The 15490-nt window shown below is 39.9% G+C and overlaps 1 protein-coding gene across 1 annotated transcript; it reads right to left on the reverse strand.

Annotated features, from left to right (window-relative positions):
- Nucleotides 1-246: 246 nt before the first annotated feature.
- On the reverse strand, nucleotides 247-7889 carry LOC131906535 (acidic proline-rich protein HP43A-like). Its single transcript, XM_059257152.1, has 5 exons — nucleotides 7836-7889; nucleotides 7317-7565; nucleotides 2863-2962; nucleotides 1569-1604; nucleotides 247-734 (listed from the first exon to the last, which is right to left on the reverse strand). Exons 1-5 carry the CDS (start codon nucleotides 7887-7889, stop codon nucleotides 247-249), a joined length of 927 nt encoding a protein of 308 aa, XP_059113135.1.
- Nucleotides 7890-15490: the final 7601 nt, after the last annotated feature.

Here is a 15490-nt window from a genome sequence, read left to right on the forward strand (position 1 = left end):
CTGAGATACTTCTTAGTTTTTTGGCTTTCTAATTCTGGTAGAGTTAAGACTTTGATAGAGAGTGAAGGTAAATCACATCCATCATAGAATTCTAGGGTATAGAGTCCGTTTAAGTTTTGGATGTATATGTGATCTAATTCTTTAGGAGGACTGTGCTGATCCATGGCATTTGGGGACTGGTGTGAAGGATAAAGTATCAGATTACCTTTGTCCTGATGAGGAACTTTGTGGTTATGCAGAAAATGTCTACAGGTAACTTTGCTGTTCCTCACTTTCCTGCTGGGGTGGTGCTTGCTCATTTCCAGGTCTGGGAGGTTTATTCTGCTGCTGTCCTCCCTGCTGGGGTGGTGCTTGCTCATTTCCAGGTCTAGGAGGTTTATTCTGTTGCTGTCCTCCCTGCTGGGGTGGGCCTTGCTGGTTTCCAGGTCTAGGAGGTTTATTCTGCTGCTGTCCTCCCTGCTGGGGTGGGCCTTGCTGGTTTCCAGGTCTAGGAGGTTTATTCTGCTGCTGGCCTCCCTGCTGGGGTGGGCCATGGTGGTTTCCAGGTCTAGGAGGGTGAGGTTGCTGGTTATTGTCTCCTTGCTGTGGTGGTCTCTCTGGTGCATTTCCATCTTCTTCACTGTCATCATCATTATCACCATCATCTTCCTCAGAGGCAGAAGGTCCTGGGGGGAATCCTCCAGGAGGGGGTCTCTGATGCTGTTGACCATGACCTTGGTTTTGCTGTTCTCCCTCTGTTTGGGTATAGATCAATGTAGAATGAGTTTATACCTTCTCTTTCTCTGATAACACCCTCACAACATTATGTCCCTGATTCTCCTTTAAGATTATTTTTCACATTTATCATATGAACTTCCTTATGTCTCCACTCTTCTGACATATATTTGTTCTTAAAATTGGTGCATAAAAGATGACTTTGTGTTCTTTATATTTCTCAGAAGCGAAGAAAGGGCAAGAATATTTTAATGTTATTATTTAGAAGTTGGCAGAGTAGCGAAATTGTGAGAGCAATGCTCTATTCTTAAATATCTCATGGGGTTTAGGGTCCTATATCCATGTGGAGAAAAAGAAAGAAATGTAGGTTAGTGATGGAAAGATATTCCATTCAATTTCTTACAGTGTTTTTGTATGTATTAGTTAACTGTGCATACAGAACTGAGAAAAATAAATTTATATAATGGGAGAGCATTGGATCTGTGTGATTGCATATCTTATGATCAATCATATAATTCTCCTTGGAATCACTGGTGAAAGAAGAATTCTACAAACAACCTATAGTGGTATTGGTGATTTTAAATTAGGACCCCCAATGTGTTCATCATATGCGAGCCATTACTTCAATCTGTGGAAGAGACAAAATGTTCCTGTTATAAAAATCTAGCTTCCTACTCCTCCATTGTACAGCCCTGCTCTACTTCCTAGAGGCATTGTTGGGAAGTCTTCCCATATACCTCAGGGGAAGCTTTCAATCATTACTTTCATAGAATAACAAAATGATAACGAGATATTAAAGAACTGAATAGTTACAGAATAAAGGATACATAGAATGTCAAAGAATCTGGTTTTACCTAGGAGCTGAGAAGAAGGGTTTCCATAGATGATTGCTAGAAAAGAAGCACAAAATAAATGAAAATTTACTCATGACATTTTCTGGATGCTCAATAAAGATGACTTTAAACTACCACTTCACATCCACTATGTAGAATTTGATCTTGGATAATGTTGCTGATAATGCTGCCAGGATGGTCTCCATGGCAGCAGCAACCATTACTTTGTTCCTCATTAGCTGTGTCCATCCTTACTGTCCATCTCCTTTACATTATGGGAATTTCACAGTAATGTGTTCACATTCTTATGTTTTTTTTCATGACCTTCATTTCTTACAGGGTATATCTCTAGGCATTTCACTCATGGAAATAAGAACAAACATTGCTTTAAAAACCGTGTATAGAACAATGAACATTGCATGTGTGTCATTACAATAGAGAAATGGGTCCAGCCAGATATCTCAGTGAGGAAAAAAGTGCTTGCCTGTTGACTTGAATTAAGTTCCTGGAACCACATGCTATGAAGAGCTAGCTTGCTGCTAATAGGTTGTCCTCAGGCAGGAATGTGAATAAGCATTCAAATTCTCTCACTCTTTCTCTCTCAGTCTCTCTGTCCCTGTCTCTGTCCAACTCTGTCTCTGCCTATCTCTCTCACTCTTTGTGTGTGTGTGTGTGTGTGTGTGTGTGTGTGTGTGTGTCTGCCTACCTTTCTCTTTCTCAAATGCACTTTGTACACACATACACACATACATATACACACACACATATGTACATACACACACACATACATACACACACATACACACACAGTGGTGCATGCACAGACATACACAGAAATGATTTTTAAAAGAATTTATTTCCTGAAATTTCTAGTTATTTATAAACAGAGTTTCAAATTTATTATATTTTCCTATTTCTATTTCTCAAAGATATGCCTAATAAGTATTTACTTCTTTCATTTTTCTTTATCCTCTGTATACCAAGCCTAGCATCATTCACTATCTGCTTCTCTAACACCTTGGGTACTGAGTTTCTCTCTGTCAACTGTAACATATTGTCATGCATCATCCACCACCAAAAACATCTTTTCACAAATCCACTTATGTTATTTTGTTGCAAGAATATTTTCTTAAATTTTGCTTTATTTAAACCCGAAATCTACAAGCAAAATGATGATATAAATGTCCTAATATTTGTTCCCATATTTCTTTGCCTCAGTTGCATGTCATTCCCCCCCCCCATTCCTTCCAGTCCTGAACTTCAGTGTGTTGCCCAAGTCCCATGTCTCTCTACTACCCTCTCTCCTACTTTATACCTGCATTTGAGCGCTGAACAGAGCTCAGGGCCAATAAGGCTGCTGTGAGCAGGACCACCAGCATCTTGGAAGAGGCTCTGGAGTTACTCCCAAGTGTGTGCTGGAGGAAGCAAGGCCACAGTCTTTATAAGAAAGGCAGAACAAAGGCACCTTTCAGGTCCTTACAGGTGACCTTCCCTGACAGGGCAGGATACCTCGCATCCCTGAGTTTTCTTTGGGACTTTAGCCTAGCAGCATGCAGTGTGGAGGAGGTTATCAATGTCTCAGTTCTATATGGTACAATATCAAATTTGGACAACAATGTTGAAGTGATACAGACAAAGTCCAGGTATTAGAAATGAAGTTCTCTCATTGTTTAAGCTCTAGTTTTATAAAACTGTGACTCTGATCCCATGAAACATAATTGTGGGGGGATTTTCTTCTATACACACTTTTGTCCATACTCTTCCTGTCATTGAGGCTAAAGATGGGTAGTCTCTCTGCTATTAAGTGTGTTAAAGTCCATTTTTTGGCATTATATGAATGTGTTACCACATATATAACATTTATCTGACTGTTTTGTTCAGTTTAGCATGAAGTTAGGACACAAAGCCAGAATGCCTAGTAACTTAGAACAACAAAACTGACAGCCTCTTTGGCCCCAGAAAGGCGTTCCAGAATTCCCAGAACTGGTTCAAATCAGAGAAACTATGATATATTAGAACTAGGATATTGAATATTCTATTCTTCACATCATCCTCTGTTAGAGAAAGGAAAGTGGCAATAGGGAGCCCATGTAACTCTAGGACCAGGTAATTCATGTGCACCCATTTGTCCCATGATGCACGAATGCTGTGGTTCTTGGTGAATATCTTCACTGTAACCTTATAAATGCTGTTTTGATAATATTGAATTAGACTAGGTTTTCCCCATTAATTATTCTTAAGCAGTGACATGGACTATTGATTGACTAAAAACATGAACAAAGTGGTCTGACATCACCTTCAAACTCTCCATGGGATAGCTTTCTCTGAATGATCTTCAACATGATATGCAGTGCTTTAATTTTTTCTACTCTAATTTGTTGATGATTTTAGGATTAATATCACCCACTGATGTACTTCTCATCATCATCTATGTGCCTTTTACTTTTCTGATGAATCCCTTGATTTACAACTCAAACTAATGTTTACTACGTTCATTAGAGTGTTTGTGATTTGGCCTCCTTGCTTCACTTGCTATTCTTCCCCGATGTCCTCCAATGAGGAGTACAGATGTGAACCCGGAAGACAGCTTCACTCTGGTCTTCCTTAGAGTACTTTCATCTTTTAAAACAATTGGTTAGTGGATAACCATTTATGGTGTCACACACCTTGAATCCCAGCACTTCGAGGCAGACACAGATGCATCTCTGAGCTTTTCAGACCCCGCACCTCTACAAAGTGTTGTTCCAGGACAGGTAGTGTTGTTATATAAGGAAAACTTGTCAGGAAAAACAAAAAATAATTTGCAGATATTTTGTTGAAATGCCTCTTCATTTGATACTAATGCTGCTTCTTCTATCACCCCATTCTTTCTTTTGCACGTTGAAATCAGTTTAATTTTGGGAAGCACAAATCAATAAATGTACATAATTGCCTTTTGATGTCTGAGACCATATCATGCTTTCACATTGCCTAGTGTTTTGGTGGGTTTTAAGAAATTTGAAGATTATCTGGATGTGGTAAAGCAGGTAGGGACATGTGACTGTAAGTTTAGATGATTATTCTTCCAGTTTGCATCACTTTCCTGTGCTGCACATATCAATGTGCATGATGGTTCATTTTTGAACAAGTATGGAGATTATATCAAAAAAAAGCCACCAAGGAAATGTCCTACAGATGATGTGAAATTCTGTAGTGTCACCAGGTGTGTTTCTCTCCCCTAAGGTGTTAATAGATGTGTTCTGAAGGTGTAGTCTACTAGCATTTGGCAATCTTCTCTGGTTCTTTCAAAACCAGAGGCATTCTCACATTCTTCATTCATGGACTTTAATGAAGACAGAGAACAATTGTCTGTTCTGATTATGGCCCATTGTTTATCGACAGATTAGTTTTCTAGTGTTTTCAGATACAACATTGGAAGGACTTCTTGATGGGAGTCCTGACCAGGTATTGCTCTGGTATTCTTTGAACCGGGAAAATGAGAGTAGGAACAGAGGACAAAGCTGGGTATACATGGTCGTGTGTGGGCTGGTGCGGTGTTGAGTGTTCTGACAGAACTCAGTGTTTTGTACACTCTAAAGATTAGTCTCCTATCTAATACACAGATGGGAAAGATTTTTATTTTCCTTCACTTATTGTTTCCTTTGCTCTGTGGAAAATCTTTTAATTGCATTGAATCACTTTTGTCAATTTTTGGACTTTACTTTCCACTCAAATCCTTTCAGAATGTCCTAGATATATACTACAAAGTTTTCTATACCTTCTTCAGCACTTGCATAGTTTCTGGCCTTAATTAAAGTAAGATTAAATTGAAAGTGGATTAAACATGTGCTGATTTATGTTTAGCATAAAAATATTCATCTATTTTCATTTTTCTACATGTGGAACATACATTTTTTTACAGAAGCATTTCTTGAGGACTGTCTTTTCTAGAATATTTCAGACAGCTTTGTCAAAATTAAGTGTCGCTGTAATTGTGTGGGATCATTTGCTCATGTAATCAATTCCATTAGTTTAAGCAAATGTTTTTGTGCCTATACCATGCTGTTTTTTAAATATGTCCTTGTAGTAAAATTGTGAACAATTTTTATGCCACCTTGTTTTTCCTGCTCCCATCTAAGTGACATTTTCTTAGAAACAAGGATGTCCTGTGTCATTTGGTTTCATACACATTTGTTCAACCACAAATAAATTAAAATATTCATAATGTAACTATCTGTTGAATATGTTTACACATTCTTTTACTTATTTTCTTTACAGTATAATGTAAACATATTTACATTGAGTATTCTAGAAATAAATTTAATGTTTAGGAGAGGATATGTTTATTACCAATATCTAATTATTACTTTTCTTTGTTTTTTCAAGACAGGATTTCTCTTTGTTTTCTTGGAACTCCCTTATAGACCTGACTGGCCTCTGTCTCTGGAATGTGGTGATTAAAGCCATGCATTGTTAGCTCTACATCTATTGTTAAATGTCACAGAAAAGAACTCCATAACCTTCATGCCATTACATTTCTCCTGGAACCGGGCTCTCAAGGACAGCTGGTAGATAGTTTATTTTTCTGTGTTCATTTATTATCCTATTAAAAAGCACCATATTATCCATGTCAACTATCAAACATACTTTGCAACTCAAGAGAAAACTAAAATATGCTGCATCCCTATGTTTATTTCCATCTCCACATTCCTTCTACCTTTTGTTATTTTAATTTCATTTATTATCTTCTTTCAAGATAAAATTGCATTCTTTCATTCTTGTAGATATGCATGCAGCTTGCAAATTTTATAATAGTTCCTTATTTTTGTCTCCTTTTATGCTTGCTTGCAAAATAATCAAGATGGAAATCCTAGGAGACAATTGTTTGCTTTTCAACATGTTCAAAATGTGGAGCCTCATCTTTCTGGCTTTGATGTGTTTCTGATGCTTTCTATTTTCATTGACACCATCTTGCCTTGTATGTAAAAAAAATCTTGCATTTCAGCAGCCTTTGACTTTTTCTCTTTGTCTTTATTCGCTTTGACTGTATTTCCGAGTGATACTATTGTATTGGCCTTGGTCATTGAATATTCTGAAAATTTTCACTTCCCCAAAAATCTGTGAGTTGAAATCTCAACCCTAATATGAGGGTCTATGAAAGTGTATCTCTTTCAAATTAATTCTAGTAAGTGGAGGTCATACAAATGTAGACCTTTTGTTGGCATAGCATCACTGATGGCTCAGTGGTTAAGAGCACTTGCTGATATTGCAGAGGACCTGGGACTGGTTATCAGGACCCAGTGATGGCTCACAGCAGTCCTTTAATTCCAGTTTCCTCTTATTCTAGTGTCACTCTCTCTCAGAAAAACAAACACAAATGGAAATTGCATGCTGACATTATATTGATACACAATTTGTATGGTTATGATGGCATTATTCCACTGGCATTATTTTCTGAAGGGCATTATCTTTTTATGCATTTTCTGAAGCAAAAAAAAAACAGCAGAGAAGCTAGAGACATGTCACATGTAATTCCAACATATTCTGAGATACTCTCTTAGCTGTTTGGCTATACAGTATTACCTGAAGGCATTTACTGAAAAGTGAATTTAAATTACATCTATTAGAGAATTCTGGATTTATTGAAGAAATTCAAGATGTGGGTTGTTTCTGTTTTGTGCAATTGATATGCTGGTATATAAGTTATGGAATGATATAATTTCTAGAATGAAAAGAATACAATGATTTCTGATTAGGTCCCTATTGGAATGAGCCCTGTATGTTGCTTACCCATGGGAAATTTTCAACGTGCCACTTTTTGGACACTGCCTTCTCACTGAGGTGACTCTTGCTGGCTCTGTGAAGAGGGTTTTTCTGCTGCTGGCCTTGAGGCTGGTAGGCTTTGTTGTGTTCCATGATGAGGAGAAAAAGAATGATGTTGATTTCCTCCTTGCTATGATGGTCTCTCTTGTGAATTTGATCTTCACCTTCATCTTCATCAGAAGCTAGGGTCTTGGGTGCAGTTTTGTCCCCAGTGTTCTAATAGAAAGTCCACTGACTTTTTCTCCTCAGTTGTACTCATGATGTTCTGTGTTTTCTATCAACCACAGCAGTACTTATCATCTTACACCATTTTGCATATTCCAGGAACCCCTTAGCTTTATCTTCCATATCAGTGTTTACTTTGTGATCTGTTTGGCTTTTCTTTTGTGACTGGGCCAAGTTTGGCCTCAGTTTTTCTATTCTTCCCCCTCTGTTTCAGGTGTTGTGGTCATAGGGATGAGCCACCATATGAAGCTCTAATCTCACCTTTGTAAGCGTTGCTTCACTTTTTAACAATTTCAATACTCGACAAAAAGGCATCGTGTATGTTCCAAGCCATCAACTGGTTGCTGTAGGTCTTCCTATCTGGTGTTCTGGCCTCTGTATTGTTTATCTATAGGACTTACTTGATCTTTTTTTAGTATTTTTATTTTATAATTAACTTAATTTCACATATCAGCCATGGATTCCTCCATCCTCCCTCCTCCCACCCCCCAGCTCTCCCCCCCAATCAACCCCCCATTCCCACCTCCTCCAAGTAAAGGTCTCCCCTGGTGAGTCAGTCCAGCCTGGTAGACTCAGCCAAGGCAGGTCCAGTCTCCTCCTCCCCACACCAAAGCTGAGCAAAGTGTCCCAGCATAGGCCCCAGGCTCCAAAATGCCAGCCCAAGCACCAAGGACAGGTCTTGGCTCCACTACCTGGGGGCCTCCCAAACAGTTCAAGCTAATCAACTGTCTCACTTATCCAGAGGGCCTGGTCCAGTTCCATGGGGGCTCCTCAGCTATTGGTTCACAGTTCATGTGTTTCCACTAGTTTGGCTATTTGTCCCTGTACTTTTTCCAATAATGGTCTCAATATCTCTCGCTCATACAATCCCTCCTCTCTCTCTCACCAATTGGAATCCCTTCAACTGAAGAATGAATAAATAAAATGTGGTACATATACACAATGGAGTACTACTCAGCAGAGAAAAACAATGACATCATGAAGTTTGCAGGCAAATGAATGGAACTAGAAAAAAATCATCGTGTGCTGTGGGATGTATGGCAAATGTGTTGCTAATTAATCAATAAAACACTGATTGGCCGTTGGCTAGGCAGGAAGTATAGGCGGGGCAAGGAGGAGAATAAAGCTGGGAAGTGGAAGGCTGAGTCAGAGAGACACTGCCAGCCGCCACGATGAGAAACAGCTTGTGAAGATGCCGGTAAGCCACGAGCCATGTGGCAAGGTATAGATTAAAGGAAATGGATTAATTTAAGCTATAAGAACAGTTAGCAAGAAGCCTGCCACGGCCATACAGTTTGAAAGCAACATAAGTCTCTGTGTTTACTTGGTCGGGTCTGAGAGGCTGTGGGACTGGCAGGTGAAAGAGATTTGCCCTGACTGTGGGCCAGGCAGGAAAACTCTAGCTACAAATGGCGTCCAACGTGGTGGCAAGAGTTTCCACCTAAAAACTGAGAAAAAAGATTCTAAAACGGAGCTAAAAACAGTTCCTAATTGTCTCTCTCAAATGAGCGGCAGCTGCTGGTTTAAGCTACTTGTGGGTTTCTAGTGTGCGCACTCGACCTGCAGTTTGGTGGGAATGAGGCCTCTGCAAGTGGCACATTAAGCTGCATGGTGGATTTAGACTTTGACAGTACAAAACAAAAAAAGAGGTTTCTGGACTACATGCTGCTTGGATAAAAGCATAGACCCACGATAGCTCCCAGAGCTTGTGGTAAATGTAGCCATGATGGGAAGCTGAGGTGGGCAGAGCCAGCAGCCACAGCTGCTGCAGTTTAAAGCAATAGACTCACAATAAGACAGATTCAGATGTAATAGTTTACAATGTGTGTAAAAGATACGTAGGCTTGAAAGAGAAAGAAAAAGGAATATATACAGTTATATAAAGAAATAGTTTTTAAAAATAAAGTCTTTAAAGAGACAGTAAAGGTAGTATAAAAAATAAGCCACGTAAAAATGGATATTACACAGAGAATCTGGATTGTGTTGTCTTTGGGATTTTTAACTGCAGAAAAACATTTGATTGTAAAAGCTGTTGAGTTATGCCAAAATGTATATTTTAAAGATACCTTGACTTCAAAATTTAGAAGTAAGGATATGTTACTTTGGAAAAGAGTTTCTGCTTTTGTTCCCACAGAAAGCCAGAGGCTATGGATTTGTTCAAGATTAAGATACATCAGGTTTGACCAGCCAAGACCCCCTGAAAGATCTCCGATGACACCATGGCCCAGATGATCCAACATCCAGAATGGTTTGAAGGCATCTGGCTCAGACGATACAGCCTCATGGACTATTCCATAATTCTAAAATTTTCTTTGTTTCCCCATAAGATACAGCGCCCCCCTCCAGCAGGAAGTAGTAAGAGAAGCTACGCCCAAATTCCCAAATTATATGTAATTTTACTTTGTTAAGGTTAAATCCTTCCTTTTTGAAAAAAAAAAAAAAGGGGGAAAGTGCTGTGGGATGTATGGCAAATGTGTTGCTAATTAATCAATAAAACACTGATTGGCCGTTGGCTAGGCAGGAAGTATAGGCGGGGCAAGGAGGAGAATAAAGCTGGGAAGTGGAAGGCTGAGTCAGAGAGACACTGCCAGCCGCCACGATGAGAAACAGCTTGTGAAGATGCCGGTAAGCCACGAGCCATGTGGCAAGGTATAGATTAAAGGAAATGGATTAATTTAAGCTATAAGAACAGTTAGCAAGAAGCCTGCCACGGCCATACAGTTTGAAAGCAACATAAGTCTCTGTGTTTACTTGGTCGGGTCTGAGAGGCTGTGGGACTGGCAGGTGAAAGAGATTTGCCCTGACTGTGGGCCAGGCAGGAAAACTCTAGCTACAATCGTGAGTGAGGTAACCCAGACTCAGAAAGACAAACATGGTATGTACTCACTCATAAGTGGATACTAGATGTAAAGCAAAGGATAACCAGTCTGCAACTCACAAATCCAGTGAGGCTACCTAGTAATGAGGACCCTAAGAAAGACACAGGGATCTTCCAATGACAGAGAAATGGATGAAATCTATATGAGCAAACTGGGGGTGGGGAGGGGGTAATGGAAGGCAAGAGTCGGGGGGAAAGAGAGCTTAGGGGAGCGGGAGGTCCCAGCTGGATCAGGAGCAGAGTGGGAGAATGGAGAGGGAGATACCATGATGAATGAAGACCCCAGGGGAATAGGAAGAAGCAGAGTGCTAGAGAGGTCCCTAGAAATCCACAAAGATACCTCCACTATAGACTACTGGCAATGGTCAACAGAGTGTCTGAGCTGACCTGCTCTGGTGATCTGATGGCTGAACACCCTGGCTGTCATGATAGAACTCTCATGCAGTGCCTGATGGAAGCAGATGCAGAGATCCATGGCCGAGCCTCAGGTGGAGCTCCAGGAGATCATTCTTATTAAGAAGCATGAACTATTGTATTTTTATGATTGATCTTGTACAATACTTGTCTCATTGCTCAGTTCAGAGTAGTGTGTGTGTGTGTGTGTGTGTGTGTGTGTGTGTGTGTGTGCAATTATGTGTGCATATGTCTATCTCTGGAGGAAATTTGAAGATAATTTTGATGAAGGTTAATCACAGAGGGTCATGAGATTCTGCATTTTAAGACAGACCCCCTATCCAGAGTGTACCATGGGTCCTATGGTATGCATGTATGAGTTTGCATGCTGGTTCTCTGTGAACAAGTATTGACAATATTATATGAAGCCCAATTGAGTGGTGTGCTTTTTATAGATAATGTGAAAACTGCAGAGATATGATGGCTGGTGACTTTTTCCATATTCATCATAGGTGCATTATGAATGCAGAATATATCATCACTTGGCAATTTTCTGTCGTTATTTAAAAATCAGAGAATCTTGTCCCATGAGATTTTTGGAAGGCAAAGTGCAGTTATATGCTTTTGTTAAACTCCTATATTCATTGCCAGTGGTCCTGATCCAATGACCAGTTTTAGACTCTCAGGAAGGAAAGTCAAGTCAGAGACAAGGAGTACAGGGATATCTAAGTAGATTTGTTCACATGTGTGTACTGTGGAACAGGCAGCTCTGTAGGGATAGCAATCTTGTTCTTAGATTGGTGGATCCTAGAAAAGAACAGCAGATTCTGTGAAATGCTGCAAGCATTTTGCCCTTTCCTTGAACCTCTTCAGTGTTGTCAATATGTGAAAGAGACTATTCTGTTAGCTCTCCTCAAAATGTCATCTATGAACTCATGACCCATAATCAAAACAAGTTATGGAACAGCTCACCAGGAAGACATTCAGTAAAGTTTAGGTTAAATGATGGGCCGCATGCCCCAGGCTCATAGAGACCTGTAGGTATTTAGAGCCCTTAAATAATCCATGTATGGAATGTGTACCTTGTATTTAGTAACCCCCATAGAATCTACCAGTTCTACCTTCTACTTTGCCCTATTTCATATTCATTTTCTAAGCTTCCACAACAATCATACACAGAGAATAAGTAAGAGATGTATTTTTCACATAGATTAATTTGCTACCAGGTTATTTTCTTCAGAGTTTTATTTCTTTGGTTTCAGAAGGAAATCTTAAAATTATGTCACAATATAGTATCCCCTCTGGTCATGTTTTGCTGATGTCATTTTGTCAATGTATTCTTAGACGCATCTATGTTCTAAATACCTTCTTTTGATTCTTAAAGATCCAATTGGCAGTGTCCAAACAGTCATACTCTGAGGTAATGAGGATTAGACATTTAACAGAAAAGCTAGGTTTTCTTGTGGTGGCGGGGGAGGGGAGGATTCTAACTCTTTGCACCTAACAGCAATTCCTCTGAAACAACAGCCATTTCACTAAGGGTTCAACATTAGAACCACATTCATTTTTCATGATCTCGTAACCCTGCCTACAGAAAAGTGCACTTGGGTGCCTGGAGAGATGGCTTAGAGGCTAAGAGCATGTGCTGTTCTTGTAGAAGCACTGACTTACCTTCTGATCATCCACACTGAGTGGTTCACAACCACCTATAACTTCAGTTCCAGGGGAGCTAATGTCATCTTCTTGTCTTCTCAGATATCTGCACTCACATGCATACACACACACACACACACACACACACACACACACACACACACAGAGACAGAGACAGAGAGTAATACAGAATCATCAGGTTATAGTTGTGTATGAATATGTATGTGTGTGTGTGTGCAACAAAAATAAAGGAAAAATTATGAGTTTTAGAGTGTGTAGGAAGACACAGGAGGAGTTGTAATGGGGAGAGGGAGAGGTGAAAATGATCTCAAAATGCATTTGGCTCTACTTTCAAAATACATTTCAAATATGCTGACTTTCATCATGTCTATTCCATGACTCTTGTGAATCCATGCTCCTCTCTAGACCGTTATACTGGCTAAGGCTAATTAGGGTTCATGGATAGGTCATTCCATTCCATTTCATCTTATAATGAGCTTGCTGGCTTTTTTCCCTCCCTAGACAAAAGTGAGGCCAGGCCAATATGGGTGTAAAGAGCTAGGAGTCGGTTATGCCACTGTCTTTGTTCTTGCTGGTGGGCTCTGTGCTTTCCTGCTTTTTACTTGCTTATAAGGTTATAAGGAGTGCTGCTCAGAAAGAAAAAGGAATACTTAGTTTGGAACAAATTTAAGGAGAAACTTTCCTAACTGTATGAGAAAACAAAATCCCTCCAGCCCCCGAAGAAACTTGTTTGTTATAATCATAGTTATTTATACCTGCTACTGGCTCCATGTCTTTTCTTACCCTCAAGGCAAAGATGTACTGTAGATTAGTACTTTACTAGTTATTTTGAATCTTCTCTAAAGGTCGCCAAGTTTAATTTATAATGTCTCTCTTTTGTGCCTGTTACTGCATGTGGTAGTTTGTATGTTACTGGCCCTCATAATCTCATAGAGAATGGCTTATTAGGAGGTGTAACTTTGTTGGAGGAAGTGTGTCACTGTGGGGCAGGCTTTGAGGTTTTGTATGCTCAGGATACCTCCGCCACCCCCGCTAGTGTCTCAGTCAACTTCCTGTTGCCTGCAAGATGTAATACTCTCAGCTAATACTTCAGCACCACATCTGTCTGCTCACCACCATGCTACCCATCATGATGAAAATGGCCTGAACATTTGAAACTGTAAATGAGCCACCTCAATTAAATGTTTTCTTATACTAGCTGCCATGGTCTTGGTGTCTCTTCATAGCAGTAGAATCCATAATCAAGAGAGCAAGATGTTGTGTAAACTGAGAATGAATGAGTGCATTTTCAAAATCTCCACAAACAAGGAAAATGATTGCTAGCAGATGGGAACAAATACAGAGACCCACAGACAGACAATGTGCAGAGAGTGAGAGTGTTAGAACACTTAGCCCTAAATGGATGTCTTGATTTAAACCCTCCCTCAGTACTAAGGGAATTCTGTAGAAAAGGTAGTATGAAGAATTTAAGAGCTATAGGGGATGAAGGACAGCAAGAAAACAGGCCTTTAAAACACAACAGGATCAACAATGCACATAGGAACTCACAGAGACTGAGGTAGCATGCACAGAGCCTGCAGAGGTCTACACCAGATAGGATTCTAGAGCTGAAAGGGGAAATTGACATATACTCCATCCCTAAGCTAGAAACCATCTCCAATTGATAACCCCTTTCATATAAGTCTAGTTTTCAAGCAGGGTGGTGGTGGTGCATGCCTTTAATCCAAGCACTCAGGATCTCTGTAAGTTTGAAACCAGTCTGGGCTACAGAGTGAGTTCCAAAGCTAAACAGAGAAAGCTTGTCTCAGGGGTTGGAGATTTAGCGATTTAGCTCCGTGACAGAGCGCTTGCCTAGCAAGTGCAAGGCCCTGGGTTCTGTCCTCAGCTCTGGAAAAAGAAGAGAGAGAGAGAGAGAGAGAGAGAGAGAGAGAGAGAGACGAGAGAGAGAGAGAGAGAGAGAGAGAGAAAGTTGTCTCAAAAAACAAAAATCAAAAAGTTTTCTCCAAGGGAGTCCCACTGTGGAAAGAAACTACTCTTAAGGGTGGCTCCTTGGCCACCAGTAGAAGTCCAAGAGAAAATAAATTCAGTGGTATCTTTGGAGGTTCCTTGTCTCATAAGGTCATGTCAGGGCTTTTTCTTTTTTATTTGTTTTAATAATTTCATGTTTATTTGAGAGCTGTATTTCAATGGTCTTCTAAGTATGTGGGGAGACATTCACCTGAGCATTCCAGCAGAACAGAACCAATACAGTGCATGTATAATTAGGAAAGAAGATTTATTCAGTTGTCTCACATACTCGGAGGTTGCAAGGTAGCACAGTGGTTGCTCTGTGACTCAAAAGCTGGAGAAGCCAGTAGCCTTTCATCCCAGAAGCTGGAAACCTCCATGAAACTTGGACCTTAATTATAAGCTGGAAGTCCCAATGTTCCTAGACAGTCACAGGTATGAGCCAACATTCAAAGACAGAGAAAGATGAAATCCAATGTCCCAAAGTGAGGAACTGCTACAGTAAACACTCATCTCATCAAGGAGAATCTGCTAGCACAGTGAGCAAAGTTCCCCTTTGCTCTTTGTTCTGTCCTGGCAACTAGCCTTTTAGGTCATTCTGCACACAAATAATGTGTCTTTGTCCCAGAATTTCCTCAGTCAACATGCAATCCTATTTGGAAAACTTCTCACAGACACATATAGACATGTGCTGTACTAATTTTCTCACTGTCTTCTCAATTCAGCCAAATTGATAGGCGAGAACGATCATCACACAAGGACTACACTAACTAGCAGAAGAAGGGAGACATTGTATTTTAGAGGATTTTGAAGGGGATATTAAAATGAATTTTAAAATACAGTATTTTAAATTGATTCATTGAAAACTTTACCATGCCTGTCACCTCTTCCACTCTTCCTCAAACATTGTCACTCATGGCCCTCTTCAAATTTGATTTTTTTTTTTTGTGACTTGCTGAATCCA

Source organism: Peromyscus eremicus, chromosome 3 (genome assembly GCF_949786415.1).
Source record: "Peromyscus eremicus chromosome 3, PerEre_H2_v1, whole genome shotgun sequence".
NCBI lineage: Eukaryota > Metazoa > Chordata > Mammalia > Rodentia > Cricetidae > Peromyscus > Peromyscus eremicus.

What these genes read in the sequence shown, in the direction of transcription:
- LOC131906535 (XM_059257152.1), bottom strand. Translation starts at nt 7,889, where the DNA reads ATGCCTTTTTGTCGAGTATTGAAATTGTTAAAAAGTGAAGCAACGCTT. An exon ending in GTGAAGCAACGCTTACAAAG is followed by an intron (nt 7,566 to 7,835) that starts GTGAGATTAGAG and finishes ACTTTCTATTAG; the next exon opens with AACACTGGGGACAAAACTGC. An exon ending in ACGTTGAAAATTTCCCATGG is followed by an intron (nt 2,963 to 7,316) that starts GTAAGCAACATA and finishes TGCTTCCTCCAG; the next exon opens with CACACACTTGGGAGTAACTC.